Raw genomic sequence first — 19,971 nt, forward strand, 5'->3', positions numbered from 1 at the left:
ATATTTTTTGAATACTTTTTAGAATCAGAGGTTTAGAAAGTTTAAATTGTATGGCACAGTTAATTTAATTTTAGCATTATGCAAAAATAAAATTCAATTGAAAAAGGATTTAGAGGACTAATGGGCGCTGGACAGGGGGAGATCTTTTTTCACTCATTGGCATCGGGAACTGGCAGTAGAGTGGAGCCCAGGGTGTTTCACCTGGACATCAGGGAGGCCATTATTCCCATACTTTATCCATCAAGGAACCAAATGATTGGTTTATCAGGAAAAAGTTTCTGGATAGTTAAGGAAAAAGGTGGACAAATGTAGTGAGCGAAGAAGATAAGGCTAGCTATAGAAAGGGAAAATCTTCTAAGAAAAGAGAATGTTGCCAGAACCAGCATACGTCTCAGGCTGCAATACCAGGATACAACTAAAGAGCATGTAATGTGTCATAAAGAAGTAGTGCTCCAAACGGCAGGAACAGGTGCATAACTTCACACTTCTTGTCCCTAGGCACGGGCCCTGCTATAGTGGTCAGTCACTCATTTAGGAAACAAGAAATATCCTGAGTAAACATAAAGTGTTCCCAGGTATAGCTTTGTGAAGAACTTAGATCATGCATGAAATGTTTGTTTATTAAGAGACAAGTTATGAATGGTTTCTAGTCCCTCTGGGTTGAAATTAGACATAACCACTGGAGCCATCTTTAATGGCAGGTCTTCCTATATTAAGATTGCCCCAGGTTCCACTGAAATAGAAGTTTGCTTTCTCATACCTCAGATCATTTACTGTCTGACATTATTTATGAACAATCTTAAACTGCATTTCTGATACAGTCTTTACCACTTACAACAATATCTTCAGGGAAGGTATCTTTGCTGATGGATCCATCATCAAACAAAATTTCATAGAAGGTCTGCGAGGTTATTTGGATTACCCTGCAACTGTAATATCTTGTGTTTCTGTGCTTTGCAATAACTGTTTGTCCAATGGATATTTGCTTTTTGTTTGCTTTGTTTCTCTGAAATAAAATCAAATAAAACAAGGAAACACCAAATTATTATCACAAATAAAAAAAACGTACACCATAAATATATTTATATTTTTGTGTTTTACAACAAAGCCTTTGTTTCTGTCCAATGTTAATTATTTCATGCTTATTTTATAGAATTTATATATGTGGGCTAACAAATTAGTTAACAGATACAGAAAACTAGAATTTTATATATAGTCTGAAATTTTGATCTGTGCATGAAGACATACTTGACAGCAACACTGTTTAATCTGGGGAAGAAAACCAAAACCACAGAGATACAGAAGAGTCTGGAGAGTAGTTACATCTATCCAGCTGACAAAGGTAGCAATTTGACATGTGATTTAATTAAATTATTTGTACAGAGAAGGAACAGCTAAAAGAAATATATGCCATGACAACATACACACTGTGAAGATGTGGACCGTCTAAGGGTAAAAAGGATTATTATCACTCATTTATCATTGTATCTCCACACAATAGAACATGATTTCTTAAAGCACATTAATCATTAGGAACCTTCCTATCTACCTGCTGTCCAAATGATATCATACACATTGATATGCATAATATATTTATATCATGTTTGCCAAATTAACTTTCTCATTAAAGTGAAAGTTTTAAGCAGCTTCACCAACTTAACAGTCTCTGATGACACATGGCTTCAACATAGCAATTTTCTGACGGTGCATTTATTCTTTTACAAATGTTATGCAAATGGAATAGTAATTGCATTTCCTGCACATGCTATCTAGAGCTTCCACTGAAATCAATTGGAATAGTGGCAGTGGAGCTGTCTCTAATACCATTGGGGTCTCAGCTTCCATTAAGTGCATGTCTAGGAAGTATAGTTTACTACTTTTTCAGTAGATAAGGGAAGAGAGGAGAAAAATGAAACTTTCTAATTTTACTAATATATCAGTGAAGTGCTAATTTGAATATTTTTAACAGAGCCATTCTCATATGACTTGTCATGGCAATTTGAGGTTAATTGTTCATGGAGCATTATTTAGCTCATCATACTGGCTCAAGTTTATCAACACAACTTGCTACGATGTAATATAAAACCCTTAGAAAGGATGTGTGAACAAACATCAGTCACCTAAAACTCGACCACATACGTCTGTATGAATACAGAAAATTACACAATGACTACTACAATGATTAGCCTAGTACTGGCATACAAATGGGATAAAATGTATATTAGATATTCAGAATTAGACTACTTTACAAAACAAAAATCAACTGGTCCCAAAAAACGTAATGTTTTGTTGTCCACTAAAGTGTATTTATACTACAATTGTGTGTCCTGTTACAGTAAATGTCCTTAAATATCTATAGCGTTGCATTTTGCTTTTTATTGTTTTAATAAACAAAGGGCATATAGTAGTTACCATGACTATAACTAATGTGCAGATGCATCAGCTCTGTATGACAGGATTAGGAAAGGCACCAATAACCAGACTATAACTGGCATACAGTCTCCTTACACGATACTACATGTCTTAGCAGAACCATGCATTGTCCCTGACAATCTATTATCTCACATTAAGCAGGCACCTGCTTTTTTTACCTTCACTGGATTGTAGAAAAATAACAGAGCAGCAGTGCTTTCGTTATCAATGTTGCTTTAGAAATATTTTTATGTGTTCTTCCACCGAAAGCAAACCCCAGGGTAAATGCTCCCATTACAGTATCAACCACTAAACATGGTAAAGTAGTTAAAATTGGTATTATTTTAGGGACTCGTGCTCTAGCTCCTCACATGCCTAGAGCGTGCCTCTTAAGCCAACTTAATACTTAATAAAAATGACAGATTTAGAAATGCGAGAAGAACAGTCATCGCTCAGAAATGCTGTGGTCATGGTCAAGAAGACTGTAAATCAATAGAAAGAGAAGTGTTCCAAAAAAAGGTCTCACCGCGTTCTGATTGATCAGGTGCCTAAAGCATGTGATGTAAACTACAAAGGGCCAGTCGTCGGGCTCCATCAGTACCCCCGCAGCATGAGCGCAGGTCACGTGGAAAGATGCTGGACAGCGCCCATAAGAGCACTGGATACATGCCCCATAAACCTTTTTCACTCGTTGTCTGCAGAACGCACATTTCTGTAAAAGAGAAAGAGAGTACGTTTAAAAAAAGGTGAAGGTTTAACTCATGCACATATTTGTTCTTCTGTGGATAATAGGGTTTTGACAAGGTAGCCTATGTTTTCATAATGCATTCCTACGATATGATGCCATTTCGCCAGTTTAGGCCTGGTAATCAAAAATATTTTCACAAACTTAACAAACATTTTATTAAACAGTATTAAGGCGAACACACAACAAAAAGAGCTAAGGCAACTGCACGATTAACAAGTTATAGACTCATCAATGAATGAACTATACAGAGCAAAAAAAAAAAAAAAAAAAAAAAAGAATAGCGATAAAACAATGTTATGTTATCACCAAAAAAGATACAGTATAAAAATAAGGTATACTCATGGAACACTAAAATAAAAAGCAGACACACGAACATCCAATAAACATTTAGCGAGCTGATCAGTTACAGCCACAATACATCGTAACTGGAGCTTCAGTTGGCTATACAAGGCATCACAAGCCAAATACAAAAATAAACCTATTAAACGAAAAAGATAAAATGAAACATTTAAAACACTAAATTGTTCTACTTCAATGAGCCATAAAACAATAAGTGTCTTTCTTGCCATTGGCGTTCACTAGCGAAAACCAAGACTTGTACGTGAGTTTTAGGTGTGATGAAACTAATTCTATTCATTATCAAGGGCAAACCCTCCTGCATGAAGGGCTTAGTGGGCCATGCATCAGGCACAGCTAAATCTTCTCAAACAGTACACCGTTTCTAGTATCCATTATGCAGGGTAAATGGTCTATAAATGTGACAGTTTTTAGAGATTAGCAATAGTCTAAAATGGCTCTTACACTTAACACTTTGCCTACTGCACGATGCTGCCTGTATATATTATATCTATCTATATCACACATACATATAGATATATACATACACAGAAGCCAAATCTGTTGAACACCTCTATTTAAATCAGCCAGATGCTGACTTTTAATAGTGCATTTGTTAGGACTGATCAAATTCAGGTGCAATATGAAAATAATTTGTGACGTCTCCTTGAACCTGCTGCATTGACACTATGTCCTACGTGCGCACTGTGACATGGGTACTCAACCAGCAACCTCGTAGTCTGGGACTGTATCTCTGTCCGCATTGACATCTAGGACTGCTGTTATACGATTCCTGTGATTGACATTGTTTTAATTATGTTCCCTTTTCCGAAGAAATGTGTCCTGTTAGCATCCTATTAATGCCTACCTACCCATTCTTGTCTTATCTACTCTGTGTGTGTTTCTAGTGAGTCTCTTCACTCTTTGAGCTCTTCTCCTCATTACCAGACCAGGCTATTCCTGATAATGCTTTGACTTGGCAAACTTGCCACCAGACCTCTAGCCCATGGCCCTGCCATTGCTCAGTGGTCGTACAAGCTGTGGTTCCTTTGAGATCTGCTCCTGAAATACATTGTTTCATGAGGCTTTAATTCTTACTAAAAACTACAAGCAATTAATAGACTGCAAATATTACTGTCCTGTAGTATTCTGTTGGGGTACAGAGTCAAAAAAAAGTCACACCTCAATCATTTACCCAAATAGACATCTTTCCCCAAGATGTCCAGATGTGCAGTTTAAACCAGAAACCTATAAACATGTAGCACAAGCCTACAAACGCTAGTGTCTCCTAATGATTACAGATGTCTTGATATTTGCCTTTTTATGCCTCGAATACACTAGAACTCACATCTTGTAGATTGATGGAAAGTATAATATATAATAGTCTGGAAAAGGCCTGTGGCATATAACTACATTAAAAATAGTTTTTTTCTTTAACATAAATGCGTAACAGCAAATCAGAAAAATGCTGAAAGAGTCAGACTATGCTGCAGCCATGTTGTGAATGCATAGTTGGTAAACTGATAAGCTTTGAATATTCTCCTTCTAAACATTCACAGTTACTTAGCATTTCATTGAAAAGTGACTATGTAGTGTGCTAATAGCACATTTAACAATTATACAACAAAACAGTTCTGGGTAACATAAGGATTGCACAAAATTATGCTGAGTATCAATGAAGTAGCATCTGGTTTATAAACATGGTTTGGGGACATGGGAAGAACTACACGTTCACCATTTAAACAGGCAGCATATTGGAAAGCATTACACCATTTGAGTGCCAAGTCACTTTTATCATATCTCTCCGTTTTGGAACCAAGAATGCCTCCAGTGCCAAGCTTGGCTTTATTTCCTGACAAAGACAGAAGTAGGGTGCTGCTCGTAAAAAAAAACAACAAAAAAAAACAAAAAAACATTCTCAGTTTGTGACAGTAAATAATGCTCTACTTGGATAACTCGAATGACATGCTTTGGAAATATTTGTAACATCAAGGAGACCATAAAAACACAGATGTGTTTACTAAGAACATACACTTTTTTTTTTTATATTTTGTCAGGAGAAACACTTTCTAAAGTGTGGGGGAGTGCTAATTCGATCTCCAAAAGTGTGGGGGAGTGGTAACCCGCTCTCTAAAAGTGTAAGGGAGAGCTAACATGCTCTGCAAAGTGTAAGGGAGAGCAAACATGCTCTGCAAAGTGTATGGGAAAGCTAATATACCCTCCAAAATATGTGGGAGAGCTTACATGCTCTCCAAAGTGTAGGAGAGACCTAAATTGATCGCCAAAGTGTGCGGGAGCACTACCTGACTCTCTAAATTGTGAAAAAGAACTAACTCATTCCCCAAAGTGTGAGAAACAACTAACTCACACTCCAAATAGTGAGAGAGAGAGCTAACTTTCCAAATTTGTTTGGTAAGTCACTTTTCAGGTTTCAAGCGAGTTTGTGTTTGGGTGTGTCAAATGGTTTCCATACCTTACAAAATCCCTTAGCGGTATCATTAAAGTGCATGTAAAATATACAGGCCGGGTCATCTTGTGCGTAAGAACTGTATAAGGAGCTCTACAAAAAGGCCTAGTGTTTGGTTTTTAAAATGAATAATCAGATCTGTCGTGATTATAAAACAGATTCTTTTTCAAGAGACAGGACTGTACTTGATTCCCTATCTAGCAAATAATTCCAGAACACTGGCAGGACACATTTATACATGCTAGCCAACCGCTCAGTTTCTTACAACACAGCATTCTACATGGTAAACTAGACAAGTAAATCATCTAAACTTTTATGCCATGTATTTTCTTCAAGGCTGATATCATTCTTTTGATATATAGCGCTTACACTCTTGGGAGCCGGCACAGATTACAACTCTTCAGCCCTGGAATTATAAATGATTATGAAATTGGGAAAAAAAGTTTAGAAAAGGCCAAGACTGCTCGCAGACAATGTCTGAGATCGATAGTTGTGATGGATAGCTTCCTCTCTGAGCACTACAACTGTGACACGCACAACAAATGCCTTTATCTCTTTCTGCACCACCCTATGAAAACAAAATAATTGCAGAGCTGCAATCTCCATACACAAGCAGTAGCACACCATGGAAATTATTATTCATTTATATAGAGCCGTCATATTTCACAGTACTGTACAATGGCAATATATCTTTGGCCGCAGAGTGGTACGGGTTTTAAAGAAATAAGTACCCTTTTAGGTATGATAACAGGGATACAATTTTTTTACAATATATTTTAATATTTTATATTTATATATTTGAGCCTCTGTGTTTGCTTTGGATAAGAAAACATACGATTTGTCACCCTTATGTTAACACCATAGGTAGGCATGTCTACATTAGAAACAACATACAACTAAGTCTCCAATCTACAACTAGGTTTATGGGGAAAGGATTCGTCTGAATAACCACATAGGTTTATGTGAAAGATTTAGTCTTAATAACCCATAAATAAGGGGCACCTCACCAACTAAAAGTAACAGCTAGGAGGGAATTGAACTCACAGAGAGTTGCCTCACAGCCTTGCTCCAACATCACCGAAAAGCATATCGCTTGTGGTTTTTAATGTTAACTATTTGTTTCCCCCAGCTGTTTGCCCTTACACCATAATTACCAGCCTCTCTTAGACTCTTTATAAGTCCCGGTGAGAGAGAGCGTGCCAAATAACCACTGAATAAAGGTTAAGCCCGGCTGGTTGGCTGCTCTCCCTGTACTAGACAGTGGCAGGTAGGAGCATTGCCTTTTGGTTGCTCACAGGAAGGCACTGCCCTGAGTGGTCATCAGAAAAGAGCCCTCAGAACACCATGTAGGGGCTTAGGACTAATAAAAGTTTTCACAGAACAATGTTCGGAAACAGGTTCAGAGTCAGATGGAGCTGAGTAGAGCATTTCACAGAATAAGTGAAGTATTTTGGTGGGCATGGAAGGGTGGGAGTACAGTCAGCAATAGTGAGGTATGCAGATAGGTGTGTTAAGAGTCCAAATAAAAACATAGCCAAGATAAGAAATGAAGAGGACATCTTCAAAGACGGCACAAAGCTGTTAAACAGTAAACACAAATTAATGTATGGTTGTATAACAAGAGGCATTTGTAGCAGGGAGAGGGAGTTGTCTCTCTCTGGTTAGACTTCACCTAGAGTATTGAGTACAGTTCTGGAGACCCCATCTCCAGAAGGAAGGCTACTAAAACGGTAAATGATTTGTATGAAACAAAATATCAGGAAAGACTGATTTAAATATGCATAGTATAGGACATCTCTATATTTATGAAGCCAGGGACTGAGGGTCCATACATCAGGAAAAATGTGGAGACTAGATGGGTCCCATAGTTCGATAAAAATTTTTTTATTTTAAATTATTTAATAAAGTAACATAGGATGTTAAAAACAAACGGCAGAACAAAAAAATTTTCTTGTTTTTATTTCCCCAACCTGCCCCCCAGTTATGCATATTTGAGCCCAGGCTTGCCACACTGCCCTCCCCGACATGCCACACTGCCCTCCCCACATATGCCTTATATACCCTATATGCCTTATACCCCCAGATATGTCACTCCGTCCTCCTCAAGTATGCCATATACCCCCCTGATATGCCATAGTGCCCTCACAGGATTTGCAGACTCGTTCACAGACACAATACTTTTATAAATAAATACAGGATTAATCTTCACTGCCCCCAGGATTTAGATTCCCCACAGTTTGCCCCCCTTTACCTCTAACTGCACCTTAAGTTAACCTTATTAAATTAATTAAATTAACCCTCAGTCCTCAGCATTAAATTAATCCTGAAGAGAAGACCCCATTAACCACAACTGCCCCTAAATTAACCCTGAAGACCCCATCAACCACAACCGCCCCTAAATTAACCCATTAACTATAACTGCCCCTAAATTAACCCTAAACACCCCATTAACTATAACTGCCCCTAAGTTAACCCTAAACACCCCATTAACTATAACTGCCCCTAAGTTAACCCTAAACACCCCATTAACTATACCTGCCCCTAAGTTAACCCTAAACACCCCATTAACTATAACTGCCCCTAAGTTAACTCTAAACACCCCAACCACAACGGCCCCTAAATTAACCCTAAACACCCCATCAATCACCACTGCCCCTAAATTAACCCTAAACACCCCATCAATCACCACTGCCCCTAAATACCCCATTAACTATAACTGCCCCTAAATTAACCCTAAACACCCCATTAACTATAACTGCCCCTAAGTTAACCCTAAACACCCCATTAACTATAACTGCCCCTAAGTTAACCCTAAATACCCCATTAACCATAACTGCCCCTAAGTTAACCCTAAACACCCCATTAACTATAACTGCCCCTAAATTAACCCCCACCTCCCCTAACTTTCAGCAGCCCAAATATAAATTTTATACTCACAGTTAGAGGAGTGTCACAGCCATGGCGATGCTAAGGAAATGGGCGGAGCCAATCGGTCATTTGGCTCCGCCCCTTTCTTCCTCCCTGTAGTCACTGCCGATTGGCCCCGCCCCTTTCTTTCTCCAGCAGCGATTGCAGGGAGGGACTGGAAAAAGGAAGTGGGCGGGCCAATCGGCAGTGACTGCAGGGAGGAACTGTAAGTAGCAACTGCTGCTGTGACTCCTGTGAGTCACACTAAACGGATTAAACCCTAATTTTATAATCGATAAAAATCGATTCAACTAATCGATAAAGAAATTCATTGCCAACGAATTTCATTATCGATTATCATTGATTTTATCGATTAGTTGTTGCAGCCCTAGTTCTATCCACCTGCTTTTCATAAAATTGACATCCTAGCCAGCGGCATATTGAAATATTAATAAGTGACTGAAAAATAACAAAGAAATAATGTGACTCTGGGCTAGGTGAGTGAACAAGATGAGATATTTTCCATAAAGAGACATATCACTCAATGTTTCACTGAAAATATTGCTAGTCTGCAATTTCATAACACGGTACATTAACTTTTCAGGCTTTTATCACAGGGAAAAATTATAATTTTGTTGTTCAGCACTTTGTGTGCTATAAAGCACACTATTTTGAATAAACCCCTTATCAGCCCATTTCTGGTCACTCGCAGAGGGTGGAAAAAGTTCAGGTATCTGTTAATCAGAAGCTCAAATGCCAAAACGACCTGCACTACATAAAACTATACATAAATATCAGAAGCCAGAGTAAATATGCTTTTTATGTTACTTGCAAGTCTCTTTCTTTTATATTCAAAATAACCTCCTAATTTGAAATGCATACTTAATTCACTATGTTGCATTCACAGGGATGTGTGAATAAGCTTTCCAGACCCAGGGGGGAATCTAAATATCTAGTGCAAAAAAAAAAGCTGCAAGGAATATAATCTCTGGCAAAGTAATAACAAACTCTCTGGTGTGGAGGACACAGCACATTTGAAAACACAGGTATTAGCATAATGCTTTTGTACGATACAAAGTCTTCTTCCCTGAGTCTTGAAAAATGTAACCAGGATCACACACAAAACGAAAAGATTATAACAAATTATCTATATATAAGATCTCTATACACACAAAGTCATGTCATTGTGGAAACTGTACGCCACGCTGTCAGGGGCTTAAAAGCAAAAGTTCAGGAATGGAGTCCAGCAACTGGAGACTAGAGTCTGGTAGGGTTAATAAACAACTTGTGCAAATGGACTAAAAACAATTCGGCCCAAAATGTTTTGCTTCGTTTTGGTCAACAAGTTTAGTTTCCTGCTTTCCCATTGGACTCCCCCTCTCTCTCAATGTCTCCCTACCTTCTCAGTAAACTGCGTCCATGTCCCTGTTTCCTTTTGCCGAGCTGCGCTTGTTTTATACCAAGCCCGAAAAATGCATTTCTACACCTCTCTTTCTCCGTGAATCTGTCTGCATTATTCTGGCCTCTTGCAGTACTTCTGCAAAAAGGCAGAGCCATGTGCACCATATGGTGACAGCCGCTACCCCAGACCCCTTTTGCAGAGGCGCTCTGGGAGTCCCAGATAATGCGGTGGACTGCGGGGAGAAGAGGACCAAGGAAGAAGATGCAAGAAAGATTACAGAAGAACTACAAGAAGCACAACAAGAAGAGCTACGGAAAAGGAAACAGGGGCACGGAAAAGGAAACAGGGGCACAGGTTGGACGAGAAGGTAGGGAAACTTTGTGAGGCAAACCTGTGCTGTGTTTCCAATTGTGTGATATCCATGAGGGCAGAGTATTTTTGTGTATTTTGTGAAGAAAAGATCAGAAGGTTAAACAGTAAAGACAATATTTCACAATATTCATTGCTCATCTTTATCAAGAGACATATGCTCGGTAATCCTTTTTATTATTTTCGACAAAATGCCATAAAGAAAGCGGTTTCTGCCTTCATGCTCATCACTGGCATATATGTACAACTTCCAACTTATCCAATCTGGTAAAGTGTAAAAATCAGTACTGGGAGGCTATGGTCATCAATGCAGTGCAAGGTCTCTGACTGAAAGACAAGTAAAAAAAAACTCCCTAGTCATGGCATATTTTCCTACGGCAAATGCAACCCACATTCTGAACGCAGAATAACAATGATATCTAATGGCTGCTGGTCTCAAGTATGTATCACACCAGGAGTCAAGGTACAAATCTGCAATGCACAGCTGGTACTACCTGATGGGCAAAACATGGCAAAGGAACAGCATAAATGTAGGGCAAGGCAGTATCTTAGTCCAGGCAGGCAGTGGGGTATACTGGAGCAGGACTCTAGTAGTCCAGGAAGCGGGTCACTATGACCGTAATTAGTACTTGATCTCACATGCAGAATAAATAATGAAGTACAGTTCACATAGATAATATAATTCTGGAATAATATCTTGCTTACGTTTACCTAAACAAGCATTGATATCCATGTAAATTACTTGGAAAAATGAGGGCTCTATTAAAGTCTAAAGAAAGGAGGCAATCAATTTTTTACCCTGGTGAAGATTTTCTTGAAATGTTATAGTTAATATTATCAATAGATCAAGGCAACAAAATCTAGAAAATACGCTAACAGTAAACCACAGTCCCAAGACAACATTTACTGGCTTATGTGGTGTCATGTTTAGAGGGGTTATATTCCTACAGATTATTTACATAGGTGAAAAGGCTTTTTGATATTGCATAGACCTACCTAAGCACCTTGTGTCTCCCTAAACAATATAATGTGTGCTGTATATGCCTCAATTCCAGAGAATATTTTCCGGGAAATATGTGGCTTTTCTTGTTAAAATGTGTAAAATATCTACTTGTTTAAACATTGCTGTTCAATTTTGATGGTAAGAAGGGAGTCCAACCAGCGAGTGGTTTGAAAATGTAAGTACACGCACCACATAGTGTGTCTAGTCGATTAAAACAGAAGTATAAACCCAAGTGTCAAATTATCAGAGGATTAAGGTATAAGTTTCCATAACAGTTTCTTATTTAGTAACATAAGCTTATTTTTATAAAGATTCAACAAAAAAATATGCCATTGAAGACAATAAAATAACTTTTTCATACAGCGTCTAATATAAATCCCAGAAAACCAGATTAGTCACTTCTCCAACAACTGAATAAAAGGTTTTAAATTCCCAGTTTTGCGCCTAGGGCAATAACAAACCCACTCCACAGTAGAGCCAAAGATGCAAAGTACAAATTTCTCTCTAAAGTTACTTACAAATATCAAGAAGGAATGTAGATAGTCTAAAAACCATTAAATACGGATCTTGATGAAATCAAACAAGTCTGTGTCCAGATAAGTTTTAGACAGGTTTGGACATGGTTTTAATGTATACAGCAAATAAATTATTCTTCTTTAAGCTAATCATAATACACATTGTGATGTTATTTCAATTATGCAAGATTGAACACAAAAACTATTTCAACTTACAAAATTGTAAGCTAATACCCGAAAAGGAGCAAACTAAGAAATCAGATGTCATATTTCCTGGATTTTACATTTAAGATATCAGATTTTATAGACTGTTTAAACATTAAAGTATGATATGTGTGAGTGTATGTGTTAAGGTGTGCTCACCTTTTGCTAATAACCATGTGGAAGCTGCGATTGGGGTCTGTGTTGCCTGACCTTCTGTGTATGCACTATTACGTCATTGGGGTCAGAGACGGCCTTAGGCGTTGTGGCGCCCTGTGCGGACTACTCCTCTGGCGCCCCCCCCTCAAACTACCCCTCCCCTCTGCCCCTTCAAACTACCCCCCCTCCCCTCTGCCCCTTCAAACTACCCCCCCTCCCCTCTGCCCCTTCAAACTACCCCCCAAACATGAATGATGTTAAATAAAGTTTAAAAAAAACCCGATGTTTTAAGTTAAGTCCCGGGCAGGCGCCCCTGCTACCATGGCGCCCTGTGCGGTCGCACAGGTCGCACACCCCTAAGGCCGGCCCTGATTGGGGTCATATAACACACAAGCCTTAGGATGTTATAGTTCGTCCTACTATGGTTAAACAAAGAAAGGGCTGCAAAGCTGTCTTTCTAAACCATATCTGGACAGTAAAGTGCACGAAAAGTGCAATAAAGGGCCATCAATGGGGGTAAAAGTATGAAACATGACCTATCCAGCAGTTTCTAAACATGGCTGCCACGATCTTTAGTTAGCATTTGTTTAGCCAAAGCCCAGCTAAGAATCTCAGGAGAACTACCTGTTCTATTGCTTTAATAGCTATAATTATAAAATTGCACTTCGTGATTGTAGAAAATGGATATAGAAATCTGTGCTTTCACTCAATATTTGCTTTTTAAATCCTCATTTTGATTGGCTGCCCCAAAAAAGGATGATTGAATGATAAGGCTGACAGTCTTCAAAGCTAATGTGTCTTGCAAAAAAAAAAAGAAAATTTAACATTTGTAGTTCAATTTATAGGTTACCTTAGGACTGTAGGGAAAGAAAGATATGCTCTATTACAGCTAATATCATAAAACAAGGGAAGGATCAAAGGCATAGCCCATCTTCTGTAATGCAGGTTACAGAATAACCTTTTGAGAATGATCAAAAGGACAGTGGTTTCCCTTTAATTCACCTCCCTCAGAGTGGCAAAATAACATTTTCTCTAATGTGTGCTATGTGTTGTGGCACTTAATACCATGCAGGAGGCTATCAAGGCAGTCAAAGCACTGAAATAATTGATGTTAATATAATTGGATTTATTAGGATTGAAACATTTCATCTTCAAGGAAATAATAAAAAAAAAAGGTCTATTTTGAATTTTACTTTTATTGGAAATGGACTTTATGAAATGATACATCAGATAAATCTTATTGAACATGACAAATTAAGAAAGCTTATTTTTGAGATAGCACCCAACAAGAGCGAACATTTTCTTCATTTATAAATATCCCTCATTGTTATTGTAAGATATAAATGTGACATAGGAGATTGAGAAATTATCCAAGTTCTTTCCTTACACAAGATCCTAGTAAAATACTAATTAATTAAGCTCTATAAATGTAATGTCATATGGGAAGTCATAGTTCTTCAATCTAACCTGTTATAATGCTATAAACCTAGTAAACAGGAAAGTAAAGGCTTGCTGAACTAAAACCATTTGTGAGATATACAGTAGTTTGCAGAATTATACTTTCCTTGAAATGTTTTGCCAATCTGCTTCCCAAACATGCATTTTTCCTGCATATAAAATCTACAAAGCCTGAGACTTTTTATATTGTGCATATGTAGAATAAATTAACACACTGTAACAAGAATACACGGCACATATTTTGGGGTGCGGATGATTACATTACATGCAGGGGTGATCTTTTCCCGCCCTGGCAGAGTGCTAGCAACAAGAACCATAGGGGCTCCATCATTATTGACGCTTCCTACTGAGGCTTTATGAAGCCTTGTTGGCAAGGAACCACTTTGTATGCTCACTTGCACATTTGATATTTACATTATATTAGGGCTGAAACAACTAATCGATAAAATCGATAATCGATAATGAAAATCGTTGTCAACAATTTTCATTATCGATTAATCGAATCGATTTTTATCGATTATAAAAAGAGTTTTTTTTCAGAGCAAATGCTCTGAAAAACTCCTCTCTTTATATAATCCGACCTCAAACAGAGATCGGATTATAACACTAGAATCCAGATCCCCCGCAACGCTGCAGGGGACCTGGATTCCCCTCACTGTCGGCCGGTATCTCACTTCCGTCTCTCTCCCCCCTCCGACACATCACTCTGCCTCTCTTCCGACTCGTTACCTACAGGCACTTTCACTGCAGCCTCAGCGTAAGTGAAGGGCAGTAACGGAGGCTGGCTGTGCGCATCGTGCAGACCCCCACCGGCTGACAGAGAATCAGAGTGGAGTATGGGAGGGGGGAGGAGGCAGAGTGGAGTATGGGAGGGGGAGGAGGCAAAGTGGTATATGGGAGGGGAGGAGGCAGAGTGATATATGGGAGGGGGAGGAGGCAGAGTGATGTATGAGAGGGGGAGGAGCCCAAGTGATGTATGGGAGGGGGAGGAGGCAGAGTGGAGTATGGGAGGGGGAGGAGCCAGAGTGGTGTATGGGAGGGGGAGGAGCCAGAGTGGTGTATGGGTGAGTTAGGCTAGGTTTCCACTTGGGTTTTTGTCCTGCGTTTTTTTTCTTGATGAAAAACGCCAAGAAAACTGCCACTGCATTTTTCTGCGTTTTGGCGTTTTTTTCTGGAGTTTTTTCTGGCATTTTAGCCTTTCTGTGGAAATTGCTTTTTTTGACCTTAGGCAGTTTTTTCAGCCTTTACAAGTTAGAAGTTTCACCCAGCTAAAAGGGATTAGGATAAATGGCAAGTATCTGCCCCCTGATGTCATTTACTTGGTAGAGTTCTACTTAAACCCCCCGGCGGACCCTTTTGTCACTTTTCTGTGGTTTGTAAGGCCTGCTTTATTCCGAATGTCTGCTCCTCTAGGAAGATTGGCCCCAAATGATGGTGCAAATTGTTTGCTGTTGCTTTTGGCACGCAGGATCCAGTTGATGTGTCGCGTATGTTTCTTTGTAATGGCATGTTTGTTCCAAATGGTGTAGAATTCAATATGAACTTTGTTTTGTGTGAAACTGTTTGTTTCCAGCCTATTTCTCGTAGGACACACAGATACTGGGTCCATCCTCTGCATTGTAACTGTGGAAAAAACGCCATAAAAAACGCCAAGGCAATAAACCCACATGGCTTTTTCATGGCGTTTTTTCTCTCCCATAGACTTCTATTGGTGAAAAACGCCAAGATTTCCTTGCAAAAAACGCCAGAGTGTCAACATGCTGCGATTTTGAAAAACTGCCACAGAGCCCAAAAAAGCAGAAAAACGCCAAAGAGGACTGAAAAAACGCCAAACAAAAAAACGCCAAACAAAAAAACGCCAAGTGGATATGGCATTCTGCGATTTCCTATTGAAGAACAGCTAACATCTGGCTGCTGCGTTTTTTCACTAAAAAAACGCCAGGTGGCGCTATTGGCGTTTTTATGGGCGTTTTTAGCTAAAAAAAACCAAGTGGAAACCTAGCCTTATAGTGGTGTATGGGGGGTATTATGAATTTCAGGGCATATAGGGGGTATAAGGCATATCGATATTAGGCATATCAGGGGGGCATAAAACATATCTGGGGGTAAAAGGTATATCAGGGGGCTCAGTGGCATATAGGGGGTATAAGGCATATCGATATTAGGCATATCAGGGGGGCATAAAACATATCTGGGGTAAAAGGTTTATCAGGGGGCTCAGTTGCATATCACTGGCATATAAGGAGTATAAGGCATATCAGGGGCACAGTGGCATATCAGGGGGCACAGTGGAATCTGGCATATAAGAGGTATAAGGCATATATGGGGCAGAGTGGCAAGCTGGGGGTCAGATGTGCATAACCGGGGGCAGTTTGGGAAATAAAAAAAATTTAAACAAGGCTTTTTTCTCATAGTTTTTATTAACCCCTTCAGTACTGGGACGTACCTGGTACTTCCTGGTTAACAGTCACCGGTAGACCGGGACGTACCAGGTACGTCTCCTCCAAAAAATGCCCCCACATCACCACAATCGCGGTGATCGTGGGGGCGCTGCTGCTGCTGTCTGCCCAGGACTCCTGGGCAGACAGCACAGCCTGTCTAAGCCCGCCCCCAAGCCCACGATCACTCCCACGGGCAGCTTCATGGAAGGGGGGGGTGTTGAATGGGTCCCCACACAAGTGTGGGGACCTGATCCAACACCCCCCTGCTGCCTGATCGCTCCATGAGAGCGTCAGTGCAGCGTTAACCCCTTCAATTCCCGTTTTGTAGGGGGCTCTGCTGCTGGTGGTCTGCCTGGAAGCCCAGGCAGACCAGCAACAGCAAAAACGACCCCCCAGAAGTCCTCTGATGAGTCCTGTAGGACTGATCAGAGAGACTCCTCCCCTACAATCTCCAGTCTATTGGAGATTGTGTCCCAGCTGCCAGAGGCAGCTTCAGGTACAGGGGGACAGGGTTCTTTGGTCTCCACATGAGTGTGGAGACCAGACCCCCCCACCCTTCCTCAGTTAACCCCTACCCCCCCTCTACCTCAATTAACCCCTTCAATGCTGCGATTGTGTATGACCCCCATCGCAGCATTGCAGGGGTTAATATTAGCCCCCCACAAGCTTGTGGGGACTAAATATCAGTCAATGCTGTGCTTCAATGGAGCATCAGCATTGAAAGAGTTAAAAAAAAAAATGAAAAAATAAATTTAAAAAAATTAATAAAATAATAATAATAATAATAAAAAAATAACAGCACTGACCTGAAAGTCCAGGGTGCTTCCAGGTCAAATGCTGGGCTGGGCTGATCAGATCGCTCCTGGCCAATAGGAGTGATCGGATCATTATGGCAGCCCACGGATGACCCTGCTCTACAAAGAGAGAGGGGTCATCTAGGGTAATTATGAAAAAACACAAATTATTAATAAATGAAATAATCATAATTATTACCTGATCACTTGTCGGTGACATTTTAAGTCGCTGATTATTGATCGGTCTCCCTGATTGATGTCAGCGGCCTAAACCTGTCACTTACAAGTAATCTGATGAAAAAAAATATTTAAAAAAATGTAAATGCACATGTTCCAGTTTTGCCCTGATAGCTTCCTCAAAAAGTGCTTGAACCATGCATGTGAGGTCTTATTGGAATCAGGGGATCTTGGTGAACAAAATGTGGTGTTTTCTTCCACTGTTGCACTTATGGTGTGCAACATTGAAATGTATGCGTTAAAAAAGCAGTAAAATAATTTCCCTGTGAAGTTTGGCAGACATCAGTGAAGAAATGGCTAGCTGAAAACTGTCAAAACTACCCTAGTTGAACACCTTGACTCGTCTACTGTTCATAAATATATACTTTTATGGGGTACTTTACAGTGGGGGGGCTTCCAAAATGTCCCAAATGGGATATGGGCCCAGTAAACCAATTCCTGAAAACTTGCGCATGTTCCAGCTATGGCCTCATGGCTTCCTCAAAAAATGCATGAACCATGCATGTGAGGCCGTGTTGGAACCGGGGGATGTTGGTGAACAAAATGTGGTGCTTTCTTCCACTGTTGCACATATGCTGTGCAAGAAATAAATTTTAACATTGAAATGTATTTGTTAAAAACGCAATAAAATAAATTTTCCGTGAACTTTGGCAGACATCAGTGAAGAAATGGCTAGCTGAAAACTGTCAAAACTACCCTAGTTGAACACCTTGACTTGTCTACTGTTCATAAATATATACTTTTATGGGGTAATTTACAGTGGGGGGCTTCCAAAATGTCCCAAATGGGATATGGGCCCAGTAAACCAATTTCTGAAAATTCCAAATGTGAAAACGAAAATGCGCATGTTCCAGTTTTGCCCTCATAGCTTCCTCAAAAAATGCATGAACCATGCATGTGAGGCCTTGTTGGAACCGGGGGATGTTGGTGAACACAATTTTTTTTTCTGCAGTTGCACATATTCTATACAAAATATAATATAAAATCTAAAGCAACATTGCAACATATGCAAAAAAAAACAAAAAAATATAAAAATACCTCAAAATTTGGCAGCAATTGGAGATAAAATCCCTGTTTGATGCGTTTTTTTCATTTTTTCCCCACTTTTTCCAGTTTATTTCAAACAAAACAATGTACTACCCAGCTTAATATGGTTTCAAATGAAAGCCCTACTTGTGCTGAAAAAAACAATATATGATTTGTGTGGGTGCACCAATTGATAAGAGAGAAATTACAGTTGAAGAAAGACATGGCAAAAACACAAAAACGGCTCCGGTCCTTTAGCGACACGTTAGTATCAAAATCCCGGTCCTGAAGGGGTTAAATATGAAAAATAGTTAACATATGAATTAATATTTACTAATAACTTTGTATTAAAACCTAGTTTGAGAAACACTGTGTTTGGGTTCTTGTAGCTTTTATTATGTCAGTAAAATAAGAAGGTGAATAGAGAGAGGCCATTGCAATAAAGAGATGAAAGTGTAAATTGTACGTTTTTTATTACATTATTTTAAATTGAAAAAAAATTGCATTTTTTTATCCGATTAATCGAAAAAATAATCGACCAACTAATCGATTATTAAAATAATCGTTAGTTGCAGCCTTACATTATATCATTTCTTATTATTGTGCCTCTTCATTATTATTGCTTGGGTGGAGTTCCCGAGCGACGTGTACTCACTCAGATCCAGATGCGCGGCTGTAGGTGGGTTGCCAGACTTAAAAACCCGGAACTGCTCAGTACACACACCCTGTTGTAATTCTGCTATTATGTGTTTAGTATTTAAAAATGTGTGTTTGATGGTATTGACCCTTGGCTTGCCTGACTACTCTTCAGCCTAATGATTCTGTTCCTGTGTTGCTCTACATGTGTACTGTACCTGGCTTGTCTGACTACCTGCACCAACCTCTGGCTTGTACGGCTACCCATTTAGTATACCGAACCCGGCTACGTGTGACCATCATTTCCGCATAAACCCCCGGCATACTGTATTCTCACCAGTGATTCCAGCCTGCTGGTTACCTATACAGGTTTCTGGATCAGTTTGTGTATTGCCTATCACACTCAGTACCAAACTTAATGTGCCTCCCCACTCCTTGCTAGGTGACTCGGGGCTAAAGAACTTCTGCAGTGAGTGCTCATTCGGTGATCGCGGATGTGATAATTAAGTAGTAAAACGTATGTTTTTAATGTAAGTTGTCCATGTTTATTTGATAACGCTCGCATTAATCTATTTTTATATACTGTCTTGTCTTTAGAGCATCAGGAACTGCCCATTGGTGTTTGTAGCTGCTATTTCTTTCTTTCTTCTTTTCTTAACTACCGTATTTGCTCGATTATAAGACGACCACGATTATAAGACGACGACTCAAATTTTGGATCTTATTGGGGAAAAAAAAGAAAAGGCCTGAATATAAGACGACCCTAATGGGAAAAAAATCAAAACCACTGTTTTTGTGTTTTTTTCTTTTTTCTTTCTCACCTGTCAGTGGGAATAGCAGATCTATATGTCCCATCAACA

The 19,971-nt window shown here is 39.4% G+C and overlaps 1 protein-coding gene across 1 annotated transcript in view; it reads right to left on the reverse strand.

The window, feature by feature from the left end:
• Positions 1-19,971, reverse strand: part of LOC149285346 (lysine-specific demethylase 4C-like) — a 178,208-nt gene that overhangs the window by 12,224 nt on the left and 146,013 nt on the right. Inside the window, exons 17-18 of the mRNA XM_089495504.1 lie at positions 2,939-3,124; positions 836-1,006 (exon numbers count right to left, since the gene is read on the reverse strand). Coding sequence (XP_089351630.1) covers positions 836-1,006; positions 2,939-3,124 — 357 coding nt within the window. The remainder of the gene's footprint in view (positions 1-835; positions 1,007-2,938; positions 3,125-19,971) is intronic.

This window comes from Sceloporus occidentalis, unplaced genomic scaffold (genome assembly GCF_023333645.1).
Source record: "Sceloporus occidentalis isolate IW3139 unplaced genomic scaffold, rSceOcc1.0.p SCAF_80, whole genome shotgun sequence".
NCBI classification, from domain to species: Eukaryota; Metazoa; Chordata; class Lepidosauria; order Squamata; family Phrynosomatidae; genus Sceloporus; species Sceloporus occidentalis.